This window comes from Azolla caroliniana, unplaced genomic scaffold (genome assembly GCF_043228905.1).
Source record: "Azolla caroliniana isolate FFs.n. ecotype wild unplaced genomic scaffold, voAzoCaro1.0.p SCAF_1, whole genome shotgun sequence".
Taxonomy (NCBI): Eukaryota; Viridiplantae; Streptophyta; class Polypodiopsida; order Salviniales; family Salviniaceae; genus Azolla; species Azolla caroliniana.
Genome location: NW_028230436.1, coordinates 926,900 through 942,453, shown reverse-complemented (window position 1 = coordinate 942,453; position 15,554 = coordinate 926,900). Strand labels below are relative to the sequence as shown.

Genomic DNA, 15,554 nt, shown 5'->3' with positions numbered 1-15,554 from the left:
GGAAGTCTCGCCTTATTTCTTGTACGGATAGTGATTTGGAATGTTTGGGATGGTGAGGGTCAGTGATTACACGAGGATCAATTTATCGACATTTGGGTTATCCATTGGGTATCAATGTTACAAATGCGCAATTGATTGGTTGAATTGGTAGTAAATTGAAGGACAAATTTATGTATTGGAAGTTTCAATTATGACCCTTTCATGTATGACTTAAAGTGGTGCAATGTATCTTGATACCCATGTTATTATATTTTTTGCCTTTACTACCTTGGACTAAGAAGGCATTACAAAACATGTTACAACCTATTCGGTTCATGTTGTGGCGGAAGGGAGAAATGATAGGAGTTACATGGATTTAATGGGAACATTTGGCTACTCCTAAAAGGTTAGGTGGTGCAACAATATTGGATTTGGAAAGACATTTGATGGCTCGTAGATTTGCATTATTACGAGATAGATGTCAACAAGATCAACCATGGATATCTTTGATGCAATATTTTTTTGAGCATAAAGGATTGGTGCACAGGAAAACCAAGTTTCAAGCATCTTGGTGGTCATTACTCAATGGAAGTATTCCTCTAAAGATTTGACATTTTATATGTGGACAACATTTGGTAAGATCATGGCAAGATGCATTATCTCTTTTTGAAAGGGGACCATCAAGTGATTAAGAATATTTCATTACAAAATGAATTGCTTGTTTCCTCTCGAGTGTTGTTTTGGCATGGGAAAGAGAAGTTGAGATCTCAATTCAATCGTTTATTTCAATTGGGGATTGTATATGGGTGAGGACTAGGGTCTGGCACTTGTTTCTTTTGCACTGTTCCATTGGAGGATAATACACATAGGTTCATTAAATGTCCTATAACCTGTACCATTTGGAAGTACTTATTGGACATTTGACAAGTTTTAACCCATTGTTGTTTGCAACCTCAACAATGGGTTTTTTCTCAATATGTTCAAAACTTCCCTCTCCCTACAGAACGTCCCTCTCCCTACATAGGCATATGATAGGTAGAGGAGACTAAGAAGTGTTGTAATTAAGAGTATTTTACATACAATTAATATAATTGTATGATTTTACCAAAGAGAGAGAGAGAGAGAGAGAGAGAGAGAGAGAGAGAGAGAGAGAGAGAGAGAGATCCCACCCATGCACATGCTTGGACTCAAACCCTGTATAGAAAGAAATTTAGATGATCTTGGTTGGATAGGGGTGGTAGTAAACATGGTATTATATACCATTTTTGCCTTAGTCTATAAAGGCTATTAAGTTGCCAACCACAATGTGGTTCCACATTATGGAAGAGGAAAGAAAGATCATGCCTTGATTGGGTGGCATGAAATCATCTTTGTACTCCAAAAAAACATAGTGGAACGACACTTTTAAATCTATATGAGAATATGGTGGCTCAAATATTCTCTTTCTTAAGGCTATGTTTGAGGGACAACAATCATGGGTAGAAATTATTGTTTACATCATTGAAAAGAGAAGGTATCAAACATGGAAAGACGAAGATTGTAGCGTCTTGCTGGCATGTGGTAAATGATAATACATTGTGGTGCACTCAATCAGTCCCAATTGGCAGACAAACCCAAAACTTATTGGGATTCACTAAACAACTTAGTCTAGTCCCAATGAGCATGCTTCTATGGTTAGTCCCAACTCTAAGGCCCAACATTTAAACCCAACAACTTTTTTTATTTATTTAAAAGAAAGATACACCTTAGTATATTACTTCAAAAATGTACATATAGAAAACAAAAGGAGACATTTCATCTCACTTCTGTTGTGATACAAAGGCTAATACCAAAATCTGAACAAATAGATGATATCATATAGGAAACAAGTGGAGCAAAAACTACGAGCTAGGCAACAAAAAACAGTTAAACCCAACAATTTGTCCCAACGACGACTAGTCTCGACAACTATATCAGACATATATAAGGAGAATGTATGGGAATGAACATTCATTTGCTCATTTTCAGATTTCAAAAGTTGGTGCTTGGTGCTCTCTGCCCCTGATATTAGATGGGTGTAGTTTCGACTTGTCACTACTTGTCCCAAATAATCTTTTGGTTTTGTCCCAAATCTTGGAACTGCTTTGTAACATATTGGAGTTATATATAATATCAAAAGTGTTCGTATTAAGTCTAACAATGATTAAGGGCATAACATACACAAATAAAAAGTGCAAAGAGTGTTTTGGACCATAGTATGAACCATACGTACCATTCGTACTCGAGAATGATTCAATCATTCAAGAATGGTAAACACCCTCGAAGTATGATAAATACCATACTTTTGGATAAATGATTTACTATAAGGTAAATATTTTTTCATGGTAAATATGTTTTAAAAATTGCAAAAAAAAAACACATTACCTTCTTAATAACAATATGCTTTTTTTCGTAAATTCTAATAACAACTATCCAAAATGCCTAGTCTTCCAAAAAAATTCAATGAGGTGTTACATCAAAACGAACATTCCTAATCTTCATTCAAGGTGATATCATCATCTTCAAAATCATCATCCTCATCTTATGCATTATCATCAAGATAAGCCATCACATTGGTGAGGCTCTCATTTTCAAAATGATAGAAATTATAGAAAAATTAAAGCAATTACAAGCTTTATAGAAAAATTACAGAAATTATAGAACAAATAAAAGAAAAATTACAGAAATCACAAAGAAATGATATAGAAATTTCAAAACTTATAAAGAAATTACAAAGAGATTACAGAAATTACAAAGAGATTTCAGAACTTTTAGAGAAATTACAAAAAAATTATAGAAATTACAAAACATTTACAGAAATTATTAAAAAATTACAGAAATTTCTATACTACATAGCACATACTACATAGTACATACTATGACCTAAAGTTTAAACAACTTTAAACCCTATTATTAACCCTAAATATACCTGAATCTCGTTGGTATGTAGATCATTCAAGCAACAAATCGTTCGAGGCTAGGTGGGAGAGGAGAGAGAGCGTAACGTTACGTTGATGTGCAGAGGAAAAGGGGTAAAAGAGGGAAAAAGAGGGAAAAAACAAAAAAAGGAAAAAAAAAACACACGAATATTTGAATATCATTCGTGTTCATTTTCCAATGTAGGAAAACGAATGATATGGCAGACGAACACGAATTTTACGTACTATGTCTTGGACTTTTTAGAGTAGCAACCATCACTTGAAAGGGAAAATACAACTTATTTGCAATTAGAGGAATTGGCAACATCTTGTCTTTTGGTATGGGAGGATAAGCACTCCCGTCTACCCCAATTTCATCGTATGGCACGTTTAATGTACAAGATGCCATGCTTAAATGTACTATGCTTTTGTTTCAGGTACTTTGTGGCCTATCTCTCTTATCCTAGGGCCTTGTCATCAAAGTCCTCGAGGAATAGAAACATCTTTTAGCTATTTGTTACTTGTTTTGCAACTATCTCAAAAAGTTTCAACAACATACATAAGAGTAACAAATCTCATAAATAGAAACACTCTTTCATATATTTGTTACTTGCTTGCAATTACCTCAAAAAAGCTTCAACAACATACATAATAGTAACAAATCTCACGAAAACTCTTGATGCTTGAAAATTCAGTTCAACTATGCCATAATATGCCATCAATTACCAACAAGAGAAATCCTCAACACAAGATGCTCAAAATGTGGCCCTCTTTAGCCCCTCCAAATGATGGATCAACACCAATCCAAGCATATAGCATCATGAAACCTCACCATTGACTTTACACTACTTTAACATTGTTGCCTTGGCCAACTACACCCAAAGTAAATGAAAACATATCAATAGTGTTGTATAAAGTTTTCAGATAGTATACTGTCAATCCAAATACCAATGATAATCAATGAATATTCAAATTAAGAAGAAAATGGTTTAAGAGTTTTAATCACACCAACAACCATAAGCAAAGGATAAGAGAACTACATAAAATACCTTCAAGTGTCCCATACCACCAAACATTACCTTATATGTTATACCTTGGATGATGAGGCAAACAAATTCAAAACAATAGAGCTTTGTCTTACAAATAGAATCTCAACAACATATCAAGATTCCATAATGAAAGGTGTAACTAGTCCCCTTTGTATAGCCCAACACTTTCCTAGGCTCAAGGGAGAATCTGAATTGGCTGACCTAATTAAGGATGAATTTGGATAATTCCTAGTGCTGATTTCTAAACTCGGCCTTAAATAGGGCTGATTTCCCAAATTGGCCTAGGGTCGATTTAGGGAGTTCCCTAGGTTAGATTTAGGTGGATTAGCCTAGGGATGGTTTAGACGGCCCAAGGGCTGAATTAGGGGGCCCTAGAACGATTCCTTGGACTGAATTAAGGGGCCCTAACGATGATTTAGTGATAAAACCACTTCAGCTGCACGGATTTCTCCATCGCAAATTCTGTCAGAATTATTGTCGGAGTAGCTCAATTAAAAAGCGCCAAATTTTTTTTGAACTCGGGCTCAAATTGCGCCGCCTGCCAAATTACCAACTAGTAATCCTGAAACTTCTCGTCATCTATATAAACTTCACACCTCACTATACCTCTACTTACCCCCCCCCTCTTTCACACACATCACCCCCCTAGGAAGGAACCTTACTCACAAGGTAGGCATAGGCGAGAGAGGCCGCAGGAAACTTTATTTTTCCAAAATACCCTCCGATGTCGGCAATACAAACACACACACATACACATTTCCCCCACCCATACATATATACACATCCTACACACAATCTTGTCGAATGCAAGCACATTTACATACATGTGTTTGTACGCACATTTAACACGTAACACTTACACAAAAGTGCACAAGCACACCCAAACATAGACTACTACATTTATTTGTAGATATTCTCACACAATCTAAAAGGTCATTTGCATGTGAATACACACAAACACACACACAAATTGAAAGACATTACAATTAGTCACATTGCATTTTGAGGAGCACACACATTTCTCGTCGACGTAGACAACACATTACTCCCCACATATACAACATGAATAGTTACAAGTGTACCTGTGTGATTCAAGATAATAAGCACACACTAAGAAACATGAATGAGTCCAAGTCATCTATTGACTTCCGCAATCCTTCATTGGCCACACCATCAAAGCCATCTTCCCTAATTCTATGAGCATAGGTTGGGAGAGAGGTAAGCTCCTTATGAATGTTGTGAATCATTTCATTAACTTTAATACCTCTTTACAACTTGAGTGCAATTTTCTTTGTCCCCTATCATATTGTGTGATACAAGATCCTTCCCTACATTATATTGACTCTCTTTCCTCCTAATGCATGCCAACACCAATGATGGGAACACTGGGTAGTTAACAAGATACTAATCCTTACTACGATAAAGTATTCATCCCACTCAAATAGTTTCTATTTTAAAATTCCACAAAGTCATACTTTGAGTTCAATAAAACTCTTTATCTTCTAGAGTCAACACAACTTTGATTGATGAGGGGATAATTTGATGTTACTAGAACTACAATGCTCAAACTTGATGTATTGAGGGGAATGTACCAATGCTATCAAAACTACAAGAGACGATTTTCATGTAAATTATATATTTATAATAAAATATAAAATAAGAAAGAATGACTATATATTTACAATCCTCCTACTTCGTTGTATTCTTTCAACATTCATATTTTCTACTTGATGTTATGGACAATTGCAAGATGTGTATTGAAATTCTTATTGGGAAGGAAATAGGCATTCTAATAAATACCGATACAAACCACAATGTTGGTCAAACTTCAGTGGATGGTTTTGATGTGCTCTATTGCTCAATATATTTCTAACGGATTCTCCTCTATGTTTTTACTAGGAAATATCACTCTTCACATAAGAAGGACATGACCTGTGTGTATAGAACCTCAAGAAAAATCTAGCCATTTATAATAGGTGTATAGGACATCTATGAAGATCTCAAACAAAACCGTTTGGTTTGCTAGAAGAACAATTTTTTTCTAACAGTGTATTCGAATTGTGTTCTCAAGGAAGACATTTAGCTCATAGTAAAGCTTGACAATGCAAGCGTGGATGGTACTTCTCAATTATGTACTTCAAAAACATATGTTTGACATAAATATATAGTATGCAACATGCGTATGTACATGGAAGAATGATTTTTTTCTATTACTGTGTTCAAATTGTGTTCTCAAGGAGGATATTTAACTTATAATAAAGCTCGATAATGCAAGCATAGATGCTACTTCTCAATTACTTCAAAGACATATGTTTGAGGTAAATATATAGCATGTTGCATGCATATGTACATGGTTGCCCACAATCTCTAAGTCTATGATGTACATGGAAGAATGCTTTTTTTTCTATTACTGTGTTCAAATTGTGTTCTCAAGGAGGATATTTATAGTAAAGCTTGATAATGCAAGCACAAATGATACTTCTCAATTACTTCAAAGATATATGTTTGAGGTAAATATATAGCATGTTGCATCCATATGTACATGGTTGCCCACAATCTCTAAGTCTACTACATCATAATGCACCCAATCTCTCTTTGAAATAAATACACATCCCCCATCCATATACAACTCTAATATAAAATTAAAGTGCAAAACATTGTTCTATACCCTTATGAGTGGGGGCCACTTACAAAAGTTATTGATGTTGCATTGATACTAATACGAGCTAAATAACTTAATGCGTGGGCTTTTATGAGATTATAAGATTTATATTTTATAAAATATCTCTAAATAATTTTAAGAACGATTGGAGAATATGATGCCAACTTTTGGATGATCTTCATTAGAAAGTCCTAGAATCCTATTTATATATTTATGCAAGTCAAATCCAATGAACATCATCTCAATTTCAGCGCTCAAAAGTCGCATGGGTCCACACCCCAAGAATCACATTTATACAATAAAATGTCACAAGTTGGAGGTTTGGACTCTGGACCGTGCATAACCGTTATCAACATACAAACCTCTAATCAACTATATACACAAACCTTCAAATCCTTTTAACATCATTTTGCTTCTAATAATGATTAATTTGCAAGTTCACACCAAACTGATCTTCATTCTGTGGGTATTGTTAGGATGATAGATTTTATCCACATGTTACAAAACACATCATGTGGTGAATGGACAAATGTGTTTTTTATGTGAAAATAGTGTTGCATTGACCTTGTATATTGTTGTACAATTTACAACATGTATTGTTTGAGAATATTCTGCATAATGGGTTGCAAAGAAGTAGTCTCTCTACATTGATATGGCCTCAAGGATGTTACGCAATAAGGGTTGGTGTTTTGTTGTTTGGATGAGAACACTACAATAATTCACTTCCTTATTTATAGTGGTGAGATGAGATCTTTCCAAGCCTTAATGTATTTGTAATCAATAATGTTGCAATAACGATCTAGATCAAACTTAATATTAGTTGTGGTAAATTTTGTCGCATTGGAGATCTAATAGAACATGGCATGCACGACCTTCTTGCATTTATAAACTTTGAGAGTCTTGCTCATGATTAGGAGGCGCCAGGCCAAGAATCATTGGGCCACAATTTTTTATTTTAACTAGAGATGTATTGTAGTTGTTTAATGTTTAATGTATACTGTTGCAATAACGATCTAGAGCAAACTTAAATTTAGTTGTGGTAACTACTGTTGCATTGGAGATCTAATAGAACATGGCATGCACGACCTTCTAGCATTTATAAACTTTGAGGGTCTTGCTCAGGATTAGGAGGCACCATGAACCATTGGGCCACTATTTTTTATTTTAACAAAAGATGTATTGTAGTTGTTTAATGTTTGACTTTAATCATCCCTTGGCATTCAAAGGCAAGGTCCAAATGTCTCCATTAGCTATACGTTATGAGAATGAACATGATCTTCAAGAGGACTTTTTGATAAAGATATTATGCATAACATTCATTGAAAATATAAACACGGTGCTTTTCATTATCAATGTAGAATATGTGTGCATTAACGTATAAGACATTTAATGTTATTGACCTCTATATTGATGTGCATTTATATGAATTCTTTAATAGTCCTCACACACATGTACTCTTTGTTTGTTTCTGTTTTTAAAGGATGGCTTAATCATCTCTAAGTAGTAAGAAGTATGCATCTTTGTGTGTTTTTAAAGGATGGCTTAATCTATAGTTTGTCTTGTGTGTTTTCTCTTTGTAATCCCGAACAAGGGGTTTGGTTACCCTTCTAAGTAGAACGTCACTTTTCTATAAGCAGATCAAGACTTTCCTATAGCAACACCAAAAGGTCTTAGGCTTTGTAAGTTGCCACTTGCACATAAAGTCACATGTTGTAACACACCTTATATACGAGACCTATAGATTATTTCCTTACCCTTAGGTGTACACATAGAAAGAAATTTTAATTCACGACATTAAGCTAAATTTGCATCCAACCTTTAGTCTTTCATACATCTAGAATATTCATATCCTAGCTAATGTGGAGAAAGTTTGGGATTGCTCCTCAAAAAATAAAAAATAAAACTTTTAACACCGCAACTCCAAACCAACCCCCGTGGCCTCTATATTCTTCTTTATTAAGTTCTGTCAAATGATAGGCCATATGATAGGGTTTAGGTGGCATCTAGCTAGAATGATCCTTCTTGTGACATTTTACAAGGCACAAATTTGAGCACAAATAATGTGTTGCCTATTATCATGAGCTCGGCTTATTACTCAACCTAGACTAGCCACATGGCAAGGCCCAATAATAATCAAGCTGGCACTACAAGCCTATGAGAAGACACAATTCTAGGTGTGGTGATGGACATTTGGAGACAATGCCATGAATATATTATGAGACATCAACGCCTATATTTAGTAATGACAATAATTCATGTTTAATTTCATTTTCTATGCATGTTTCTTGAATTTTATGTTGTTTGACATCCCTACACATTAGAACATAGTTATTGTTGTTTGTGATTGTTAGGAAGGCCAAAACTAAAAGGAAGAAGGGTATGTAATCCCTCGTTCTCTCTCTAACCTCCTCTAACTCATAAGAACTACTAAATGAGCAACGAGATGTTGCATTGTAGGCTCAATATAATATTTGAAGATGAAAACTTTCTTTTAGATAATCTCAGTGGCATAACATTTTCCTATAAGGTACGAATTGAGTGACATTACAAAACCTATTCATCCACATGGTCCAATGAATAGTTATAACATTAAATTTAGAAACTCATTCTTATGCTTTTTTTGTTGATTGGTCCCCACAATTTTTTATTCTTTACATGGAATCCTTGTCATGATATATTCCAAACACATCAATTTTGCTCACAAATGAAAGTTAGATTGCTCGTTTAGTTCAACGAATGCATTACATTCACATACATAAACCTACATTGCACATATTATCATAATGGTTTCATTAATAATTAAGCACATGTGATATAGAGGTTTTATATAAGTGAATAGGTTGGAGTAGTAAGTTCACAGTGCAAGGGAAGGAAGGGATGGTACAAACCTAAGACAACTGTTACGGGCATGACCATATAATATCCCGTGGTGAGAATTTACCGTAGTATTCTATACACGTGGATAAGTGTAAGGGCAAACGAGAGTGTAAAGAAGGGGAGGATTACTTTTAATCCTCGAGATTGAGACAACCCATTAGTCCAAGTGTGAACTTGCATGGGGGCCTTGGGTATCACTATAAATATGAGCCCTAGTTACCCTCATTTCATCATCTCTTGACTACGTCGAGACTCTGTTCTTGTGGTGGGTCAACTCTTGTAACGAGCGCGCTAGCACCAGGTACGACCTGACGCCATGACGGCGGCATGGGACACCGATCGAGGCTCGAGTCCGTCTCGATCCCTTCGCTCGGGGGTGGTTGGATGGTTCGACACCCTTCTTTCTCTCTTACCTTTCTTATTTCTTATATCTTTTATCCTTATCATATGGTTACGTTAGACTGTCGCTCTAACAACAACACTAGGCATGGCAAGAACATAGTATACACAAAGCAAATATATTCAAAGCAATACAAGTTGTGCACTGAAAGGAGACCTGCTTGATAATTGGTGTTGATCTACCATAGAAAAATATTCTCCTCTAGTAATTCCTTTTATACAAGCTCATTACTTATTTCCATGTCTCAATAGAGCCTTCTATTGTCTTCCAATAACTTTCCATATAGATGCACAACATTCAAGAGCATGTTAGTATCTCTTGTAAGTTAACATAAAGTTCCACAATCTTCTAGAACTTTCTAGAAAATGTAGTTTCACTTACTATAATGTCACTCTTATGGGCAATTACATATGGGGTCAAACCCAACGAATACCGAAACCTTTTTTTACAAACCCAACCTTTTACTTTAAATCCGGATGGCTTATTGTAGTTCACGAGAACAATGAGGATATCGAATTCAACCAAGAAACCATGTGTTGCTAGTGAAGTATGTTAATTTGTAGATTATATTAAGCTTAAGAATGTGATTTCTTCTACTATTGTGACATCTAATTTACAACTTAGATCAAGAATGCCCACCTTGTCATTACATGACTCATGATAAAATCATTGAAACATATTCTTGAACATCTTCCCGCAGATTTAAGTTCATACTCTCTCTCTCTCTCTCTCTCCATATAATTCATTCAAAGATCATATTGATATATGTGTCTATTACATAAGGAACACTAAGAGAACATTAAGAGTAGTGTACTTCAACACAAAGAAGATAAAACAAAGAGTATACCATGACTCTAATGCCAAAAAAAGATAATATTATGGATGGTGGACACATGGATGTAGAGTCATATGTTCAAGAAGTCCAATGATTCATGTATGGTTTAAATAAACCACACATAATACACACGAGAAAGAGAAGAAAATAAATGGTGCGAAAGCAAAACCCGATAATAAATAACAATATTGGCACATTAAAAAGTTGAATCCTAACATAGAGTTGACACATCAACAAGCAAGAAATGGGCACATCTTGATTGAAGTAGGTGGCACATTAGTATGTGTTACCGTCACATTGAACTTGTGAAACTATGGGTAGCTAATAGATGAAATTTGTGTAAACAACAACCAATGTATATCACTTGTCATAACAAATTGTCCCTCACTTGAGCAACCGATGATGAGGATGACATGGGACTAACGTCGATACAAGGCTATGTGATATGAAAGTGACTGCAAGTCTATGTCCCAAATTCCAATATGTCCATACTGGGAACAAATAAAGGGTCTGTACTATGACTAATAGTTTAAAAGTCCATGTGAATGAGAAGCGCAAGTTTGCATGGCAAGGTACAATTTATAAAGATCTCGTCTTCACCGTAACCACTAGGGGGGGGCAAATATCAAAGGAGTAAGTAGCATGATCTCTATGTCAATCTCTCATCCGGTAACACATTGGATCTGAGTGGCACTCCAACGATCTATCTACATAGCTTATGTACTCTAGGTCGAGGTCAATTATGTGGATTAAAAGGAATAAGTCTATAGCACGTGTGGGGTCACTTCATTACCCATGCATTATTTGTGTACTTGTCACCCACGTCATTTGATTGCGTCATCGCCACGTCATCGTTTGTAACAGCTCTCTCCATACAACAAACACAGCACGATATTTTGCCCTTCGTTGTCTTCTTCTTCTTCTTCTTCTCTTTGAATATGGGCTCTCTCTCTCTCTCTCTCTCTCTCTCTCTCTCTCTCTCTCTCTTCTCAACGCAGTGCAGTTTCATCCAGAAAAAGCAGAAAACGCAAATTCGTCCACACATGCAATCCCTCCAAAAAAGAAAAAGCAGAAGCTACTTACTAAATAAACTTAAGGCATCTCTTTCTCACACGTACGTATCTACGTATACATATATACATATGTACATACTCTGAATTTTGCACCTAAATCCTGTGTTGGCTTACGTTTCATCGGATTGTCTTTCTTACACACACACACACACACACATATATTATATATGTATTACATATTCTTGTCTACATAAATGCCCTCTCCCTTCTGATGATATTCTCAAATAAATACATACTTCCCCCAAATCAAAATACATATAGAAAACAATTAACATAAAAGAAAACGCAAAATCAGCAGACAAAATATTTTGAAAAAAACAAAAATGTGCAAAATAGACATAAATAATGGCTCAAAATCAAACCTACGTTTGAAAATCTAAAATCCACTGTAAACTGAATTCATAAATTTCGTTATTAATAATCGGAGTCATTAGTCGGTTGATGACCTTGTGTGTGGTCAATCCATCTCCCCTTCTTAATAATAGTTGATGATCCTTCTCCTCCTCCTCCTCCTCATCAACCAATTGATCAATCATGAAAACGGTGGATTCAAAGTGCATATTCTAAAGTTACACAGAAACTGAAACAACTAGAAAAGAAACTTAACCAAGACGAACCAAAACACACACCAATTTATTTGAAAAATACACCCCAAAGACTGACCGCTGACTGACGGAAACCAGCAAATATCCTGGCTGCCTAATCTCAATCTGGTGGTGGTACCTGGGATCCCAGGAACACGATTTCTCGCCATACTACTACTTCCGAACCCTCGATGTGAAGCGAGGACTCTGGTCCAAATTTAGGTAGGATCGTGGTGGGTCAATATTGGCAGCAGAACCACATACTTGAGTAACATTATAATCTCCTTCTGTAAGAATTTGCAGCAGCAGGGTTATGTAATTGATGGAAGGATTCTATGGTATTGGACAGGCGGTGGTCCTTGGGTATATGGAAGGGGGTGGGCGGGTGGGCGTGGAAATGGTCATTTAATTCAGTAGGGTCCGCCCGACGATCTCCCGGCCGGCCCACCCCCCGCAGACCATGCGCCATACACATCGGACGGGTTGAGTGGCGGGGCACAGTTGGCGGACAGGAGGTTGGGCGGCACATTGCTGTAGAGGGTGCCCATGTTGATGTTATTCCCGTTGTTGTGGTCCACGTTCTGCTGCATCTGGGCGGCGGCCAGGAGGCTAGCTGCTGCTGCCGCCGCCGCTTGTGCTTGTGCTTGTGCTTGTGCTTGTGCTTGTGGGCCTCCCCCGTGGGCGTGGGCGTGGGCGTGAGCGTGGGCATGGTGGTGCAACCCCTCATCTGGGTCGGCGTCCAAGGGGAGGCGGTCGTACGAGGCATTGAGGAAGGAGGCTGCGATGACGACGACGGGGCCGGAGGCCAAGAGGGCGCCCACCACGCTGCCTCCCACCACTTGGCCTTGTCCCCCGGCCAAGTAGATGGTCAGGCCCGTGGCCCCCGGCGGCGCCGGCTGTGGCAAGAAAGAGCCGGTGAGCGAGAGGATCTCGAAGCGGCCCTGCAGCATGACGGTGGCGCCTGGAGCCGCTGGCTGGCGCAGCGTCACGTTGGTCACCGTCCCGCTGCCACTGAGAATGGACACCCCGCGCTGCCGTCGTGTGGCGAAGGACGCCACGCTGTCCGCCACGTCGCAGCCATTGGCGATCTCCAGGACATGCGCGCGCAGTGCATTGGGGCTGTCGCGCGTGATGATGATGGGAGGCTTGGGCTTGTTTTTGGAGCCTGGGGGCCGTCCACGGGGCCGGCGTGATCCGCCCGAATCGCCGCCCCCATCGCCTCCTCCTCCTGTTGTCGTGATTGCCAGGTGGTTATGGCCCCCCGGACTGTTATTCCCGCTCGTGTCCTCCTCCTCCTCCTCCTCCTCCGAATTCTGCTGTTGATGATGATGAATCTGATGATGCTGCTGACTACTGAGGTGGCTACCATACGCAGAATGAACACCCCCTGGCAACATGCTGTTAGGACCCGCATGTGATAATAACCTCGATCCCTGAAGCTGATGATTGGCCATTCTCTAGATTTATCTATGACGAGGACTTAGACTGTATTTCTCAAATCATGTATAAATTCACTGTCGTTAAATATCAGTATGTAATATTTATTAACTTTGTTCGACGCGATTAGATGAGGATTAAAGAAGACGATGATGATCTGGGCTGTTCCCGGAATTGTGTGTTCTGTAACCTGAATAAATAACACTAATTTAGGCACATATTTGAAACGACCGTACTTCTTCTGATTGATCTAGGTATATCGACTTCTTCTAGGCTCGGTCTATGTATCCACTTCTTCTTGCTATCATAATTAATATATCAACAGGCTGGATATGTGTTGTGTTTATGATGCAACAATTCAATCTTGATTCGATCTGCAGTGTGCCGATGGCTTCATCATGGATTAATTCAAGTAATTAGCGAATTAGTACAAGAAAATGATTAGTTAATTACGTCTATCACAGGATTTAATCCAACCAAGTGTATACATACATATATTGAATGATTGATGTATAATATGGAGTGTCTAGTGATAAGCATTTTTAATTCACCATGTATAATGAGAGAATAAGAATAAGAATGATAAGATTTTGGTGATGTAGGGATAGGGAGAGAAGTGAGTGTGTGTCTCCGACTTACAATATGAGAGATATATATATTTAACTAGATAGGAATTAGATTAAATATGGATAATAGTAAATTTAAATAATGATAATAATATATTGTTGTTGTTCTTATTTCTTAATTTGTAGAAAGGGAGGAATTAAATAAATATGGGTCACCCGTATAGAAAGAAGAGGAGGGCGGGGGGGGAGGGAGGGTGTGCAGAAAATAAATAGAGAAGAAAGCGAAGAGGAAAGAAAGGGGTGAAGCAGGCTGGAGGAGAAGAGAATGAAAGAATGGGAAGAAGGACGAGGAGGGAGGGAGGAAGGGTATTATGTATGTATATGTATCATGTATGTATTCATTTCATTCATTCATTTTGTTGTTTTAAGAAGGCGGGAGGGTGGGTAGAGGAAGGTGGGGTGTGGCACACGTGTGTCTGTGTGTGTGTGGAAGGGAGAGCGGTCAACTTCTGGGATTGGGGGCCCATTCCATTTGGAGGTGAGCAAACAGAAAAAGGCCGTCCAATTCATTCCAGTCAGTCACTTTACGATGGTGGTGATTTTGGGGGTTGGGAGGACATATGGACTTTTGGCTCTCTTGAGAGTTGAGATTGTGATTGAGATCGAGGTTTAGATTGAGATTAAGATTGAGATTCCAGGTTGTGAAGGAAGGAAGGAGAATAAGTGAACTGTGAACTGAAGAAAGTGTGTGTTGTTGTCGCTCCATTTTAAGTATGTATGTGAATAAATCTCAGAAAGAACGAGAGCAGAGCATTCAATGAAGCCCCTCCCCCCCCCCCCCCCCCCCCCCCCCGCCCCCAAATAAAAAAGAAATAAATTTAAAAACATTTTAAAAATTTTAAAAATCTAAAAAATAATAATTAGAAATCCTTCGTCTTTTGTGTTATTTTTTGCTTATCAAAATTTGAGTAAATGGCAAAATTAAGGATGTTGTTGAGCATACATACATACACATATACTCACACGCCTTCCTTTTTCTTTGTTCTTTTATCCGTAATTTCTAAATTTCCTTTCTTTAAAAGGAGCACCCGGCAGGCAATGCGGCAGGCAATGCATTCCCTTTTCTCTTTTAAGAACTAGCAAGTAGAGAAGTAAA

At 37.7% G+C, this 15,554-nt stretch overlaps 1 protein-coding gene across 1 annotated transcript; it reads right to left on the bottom strand.

The window, feature by feature from the left end:
• Positions 1-12,209: 12,209 nt before the first annotated feature.
• On the bottom strand, positions 12,210-14,330 carry LOC147868134 (uncharacterized). The gene has a single exon (XM_087315724.1). It carries the CDS (start codon positions 13,847-13,849, stop codon positions 12,806-12,808), a length of 1,044 nt encoding a protein of 347 aa, XP_087171850.1. The 5' UTR covers positions 13,850-14,330; the 3' UTR covers positions 12,210-12,805.
• Between the last annotated feature and the right edge of the window lie 1,224 nt (positions 14,331-15,554).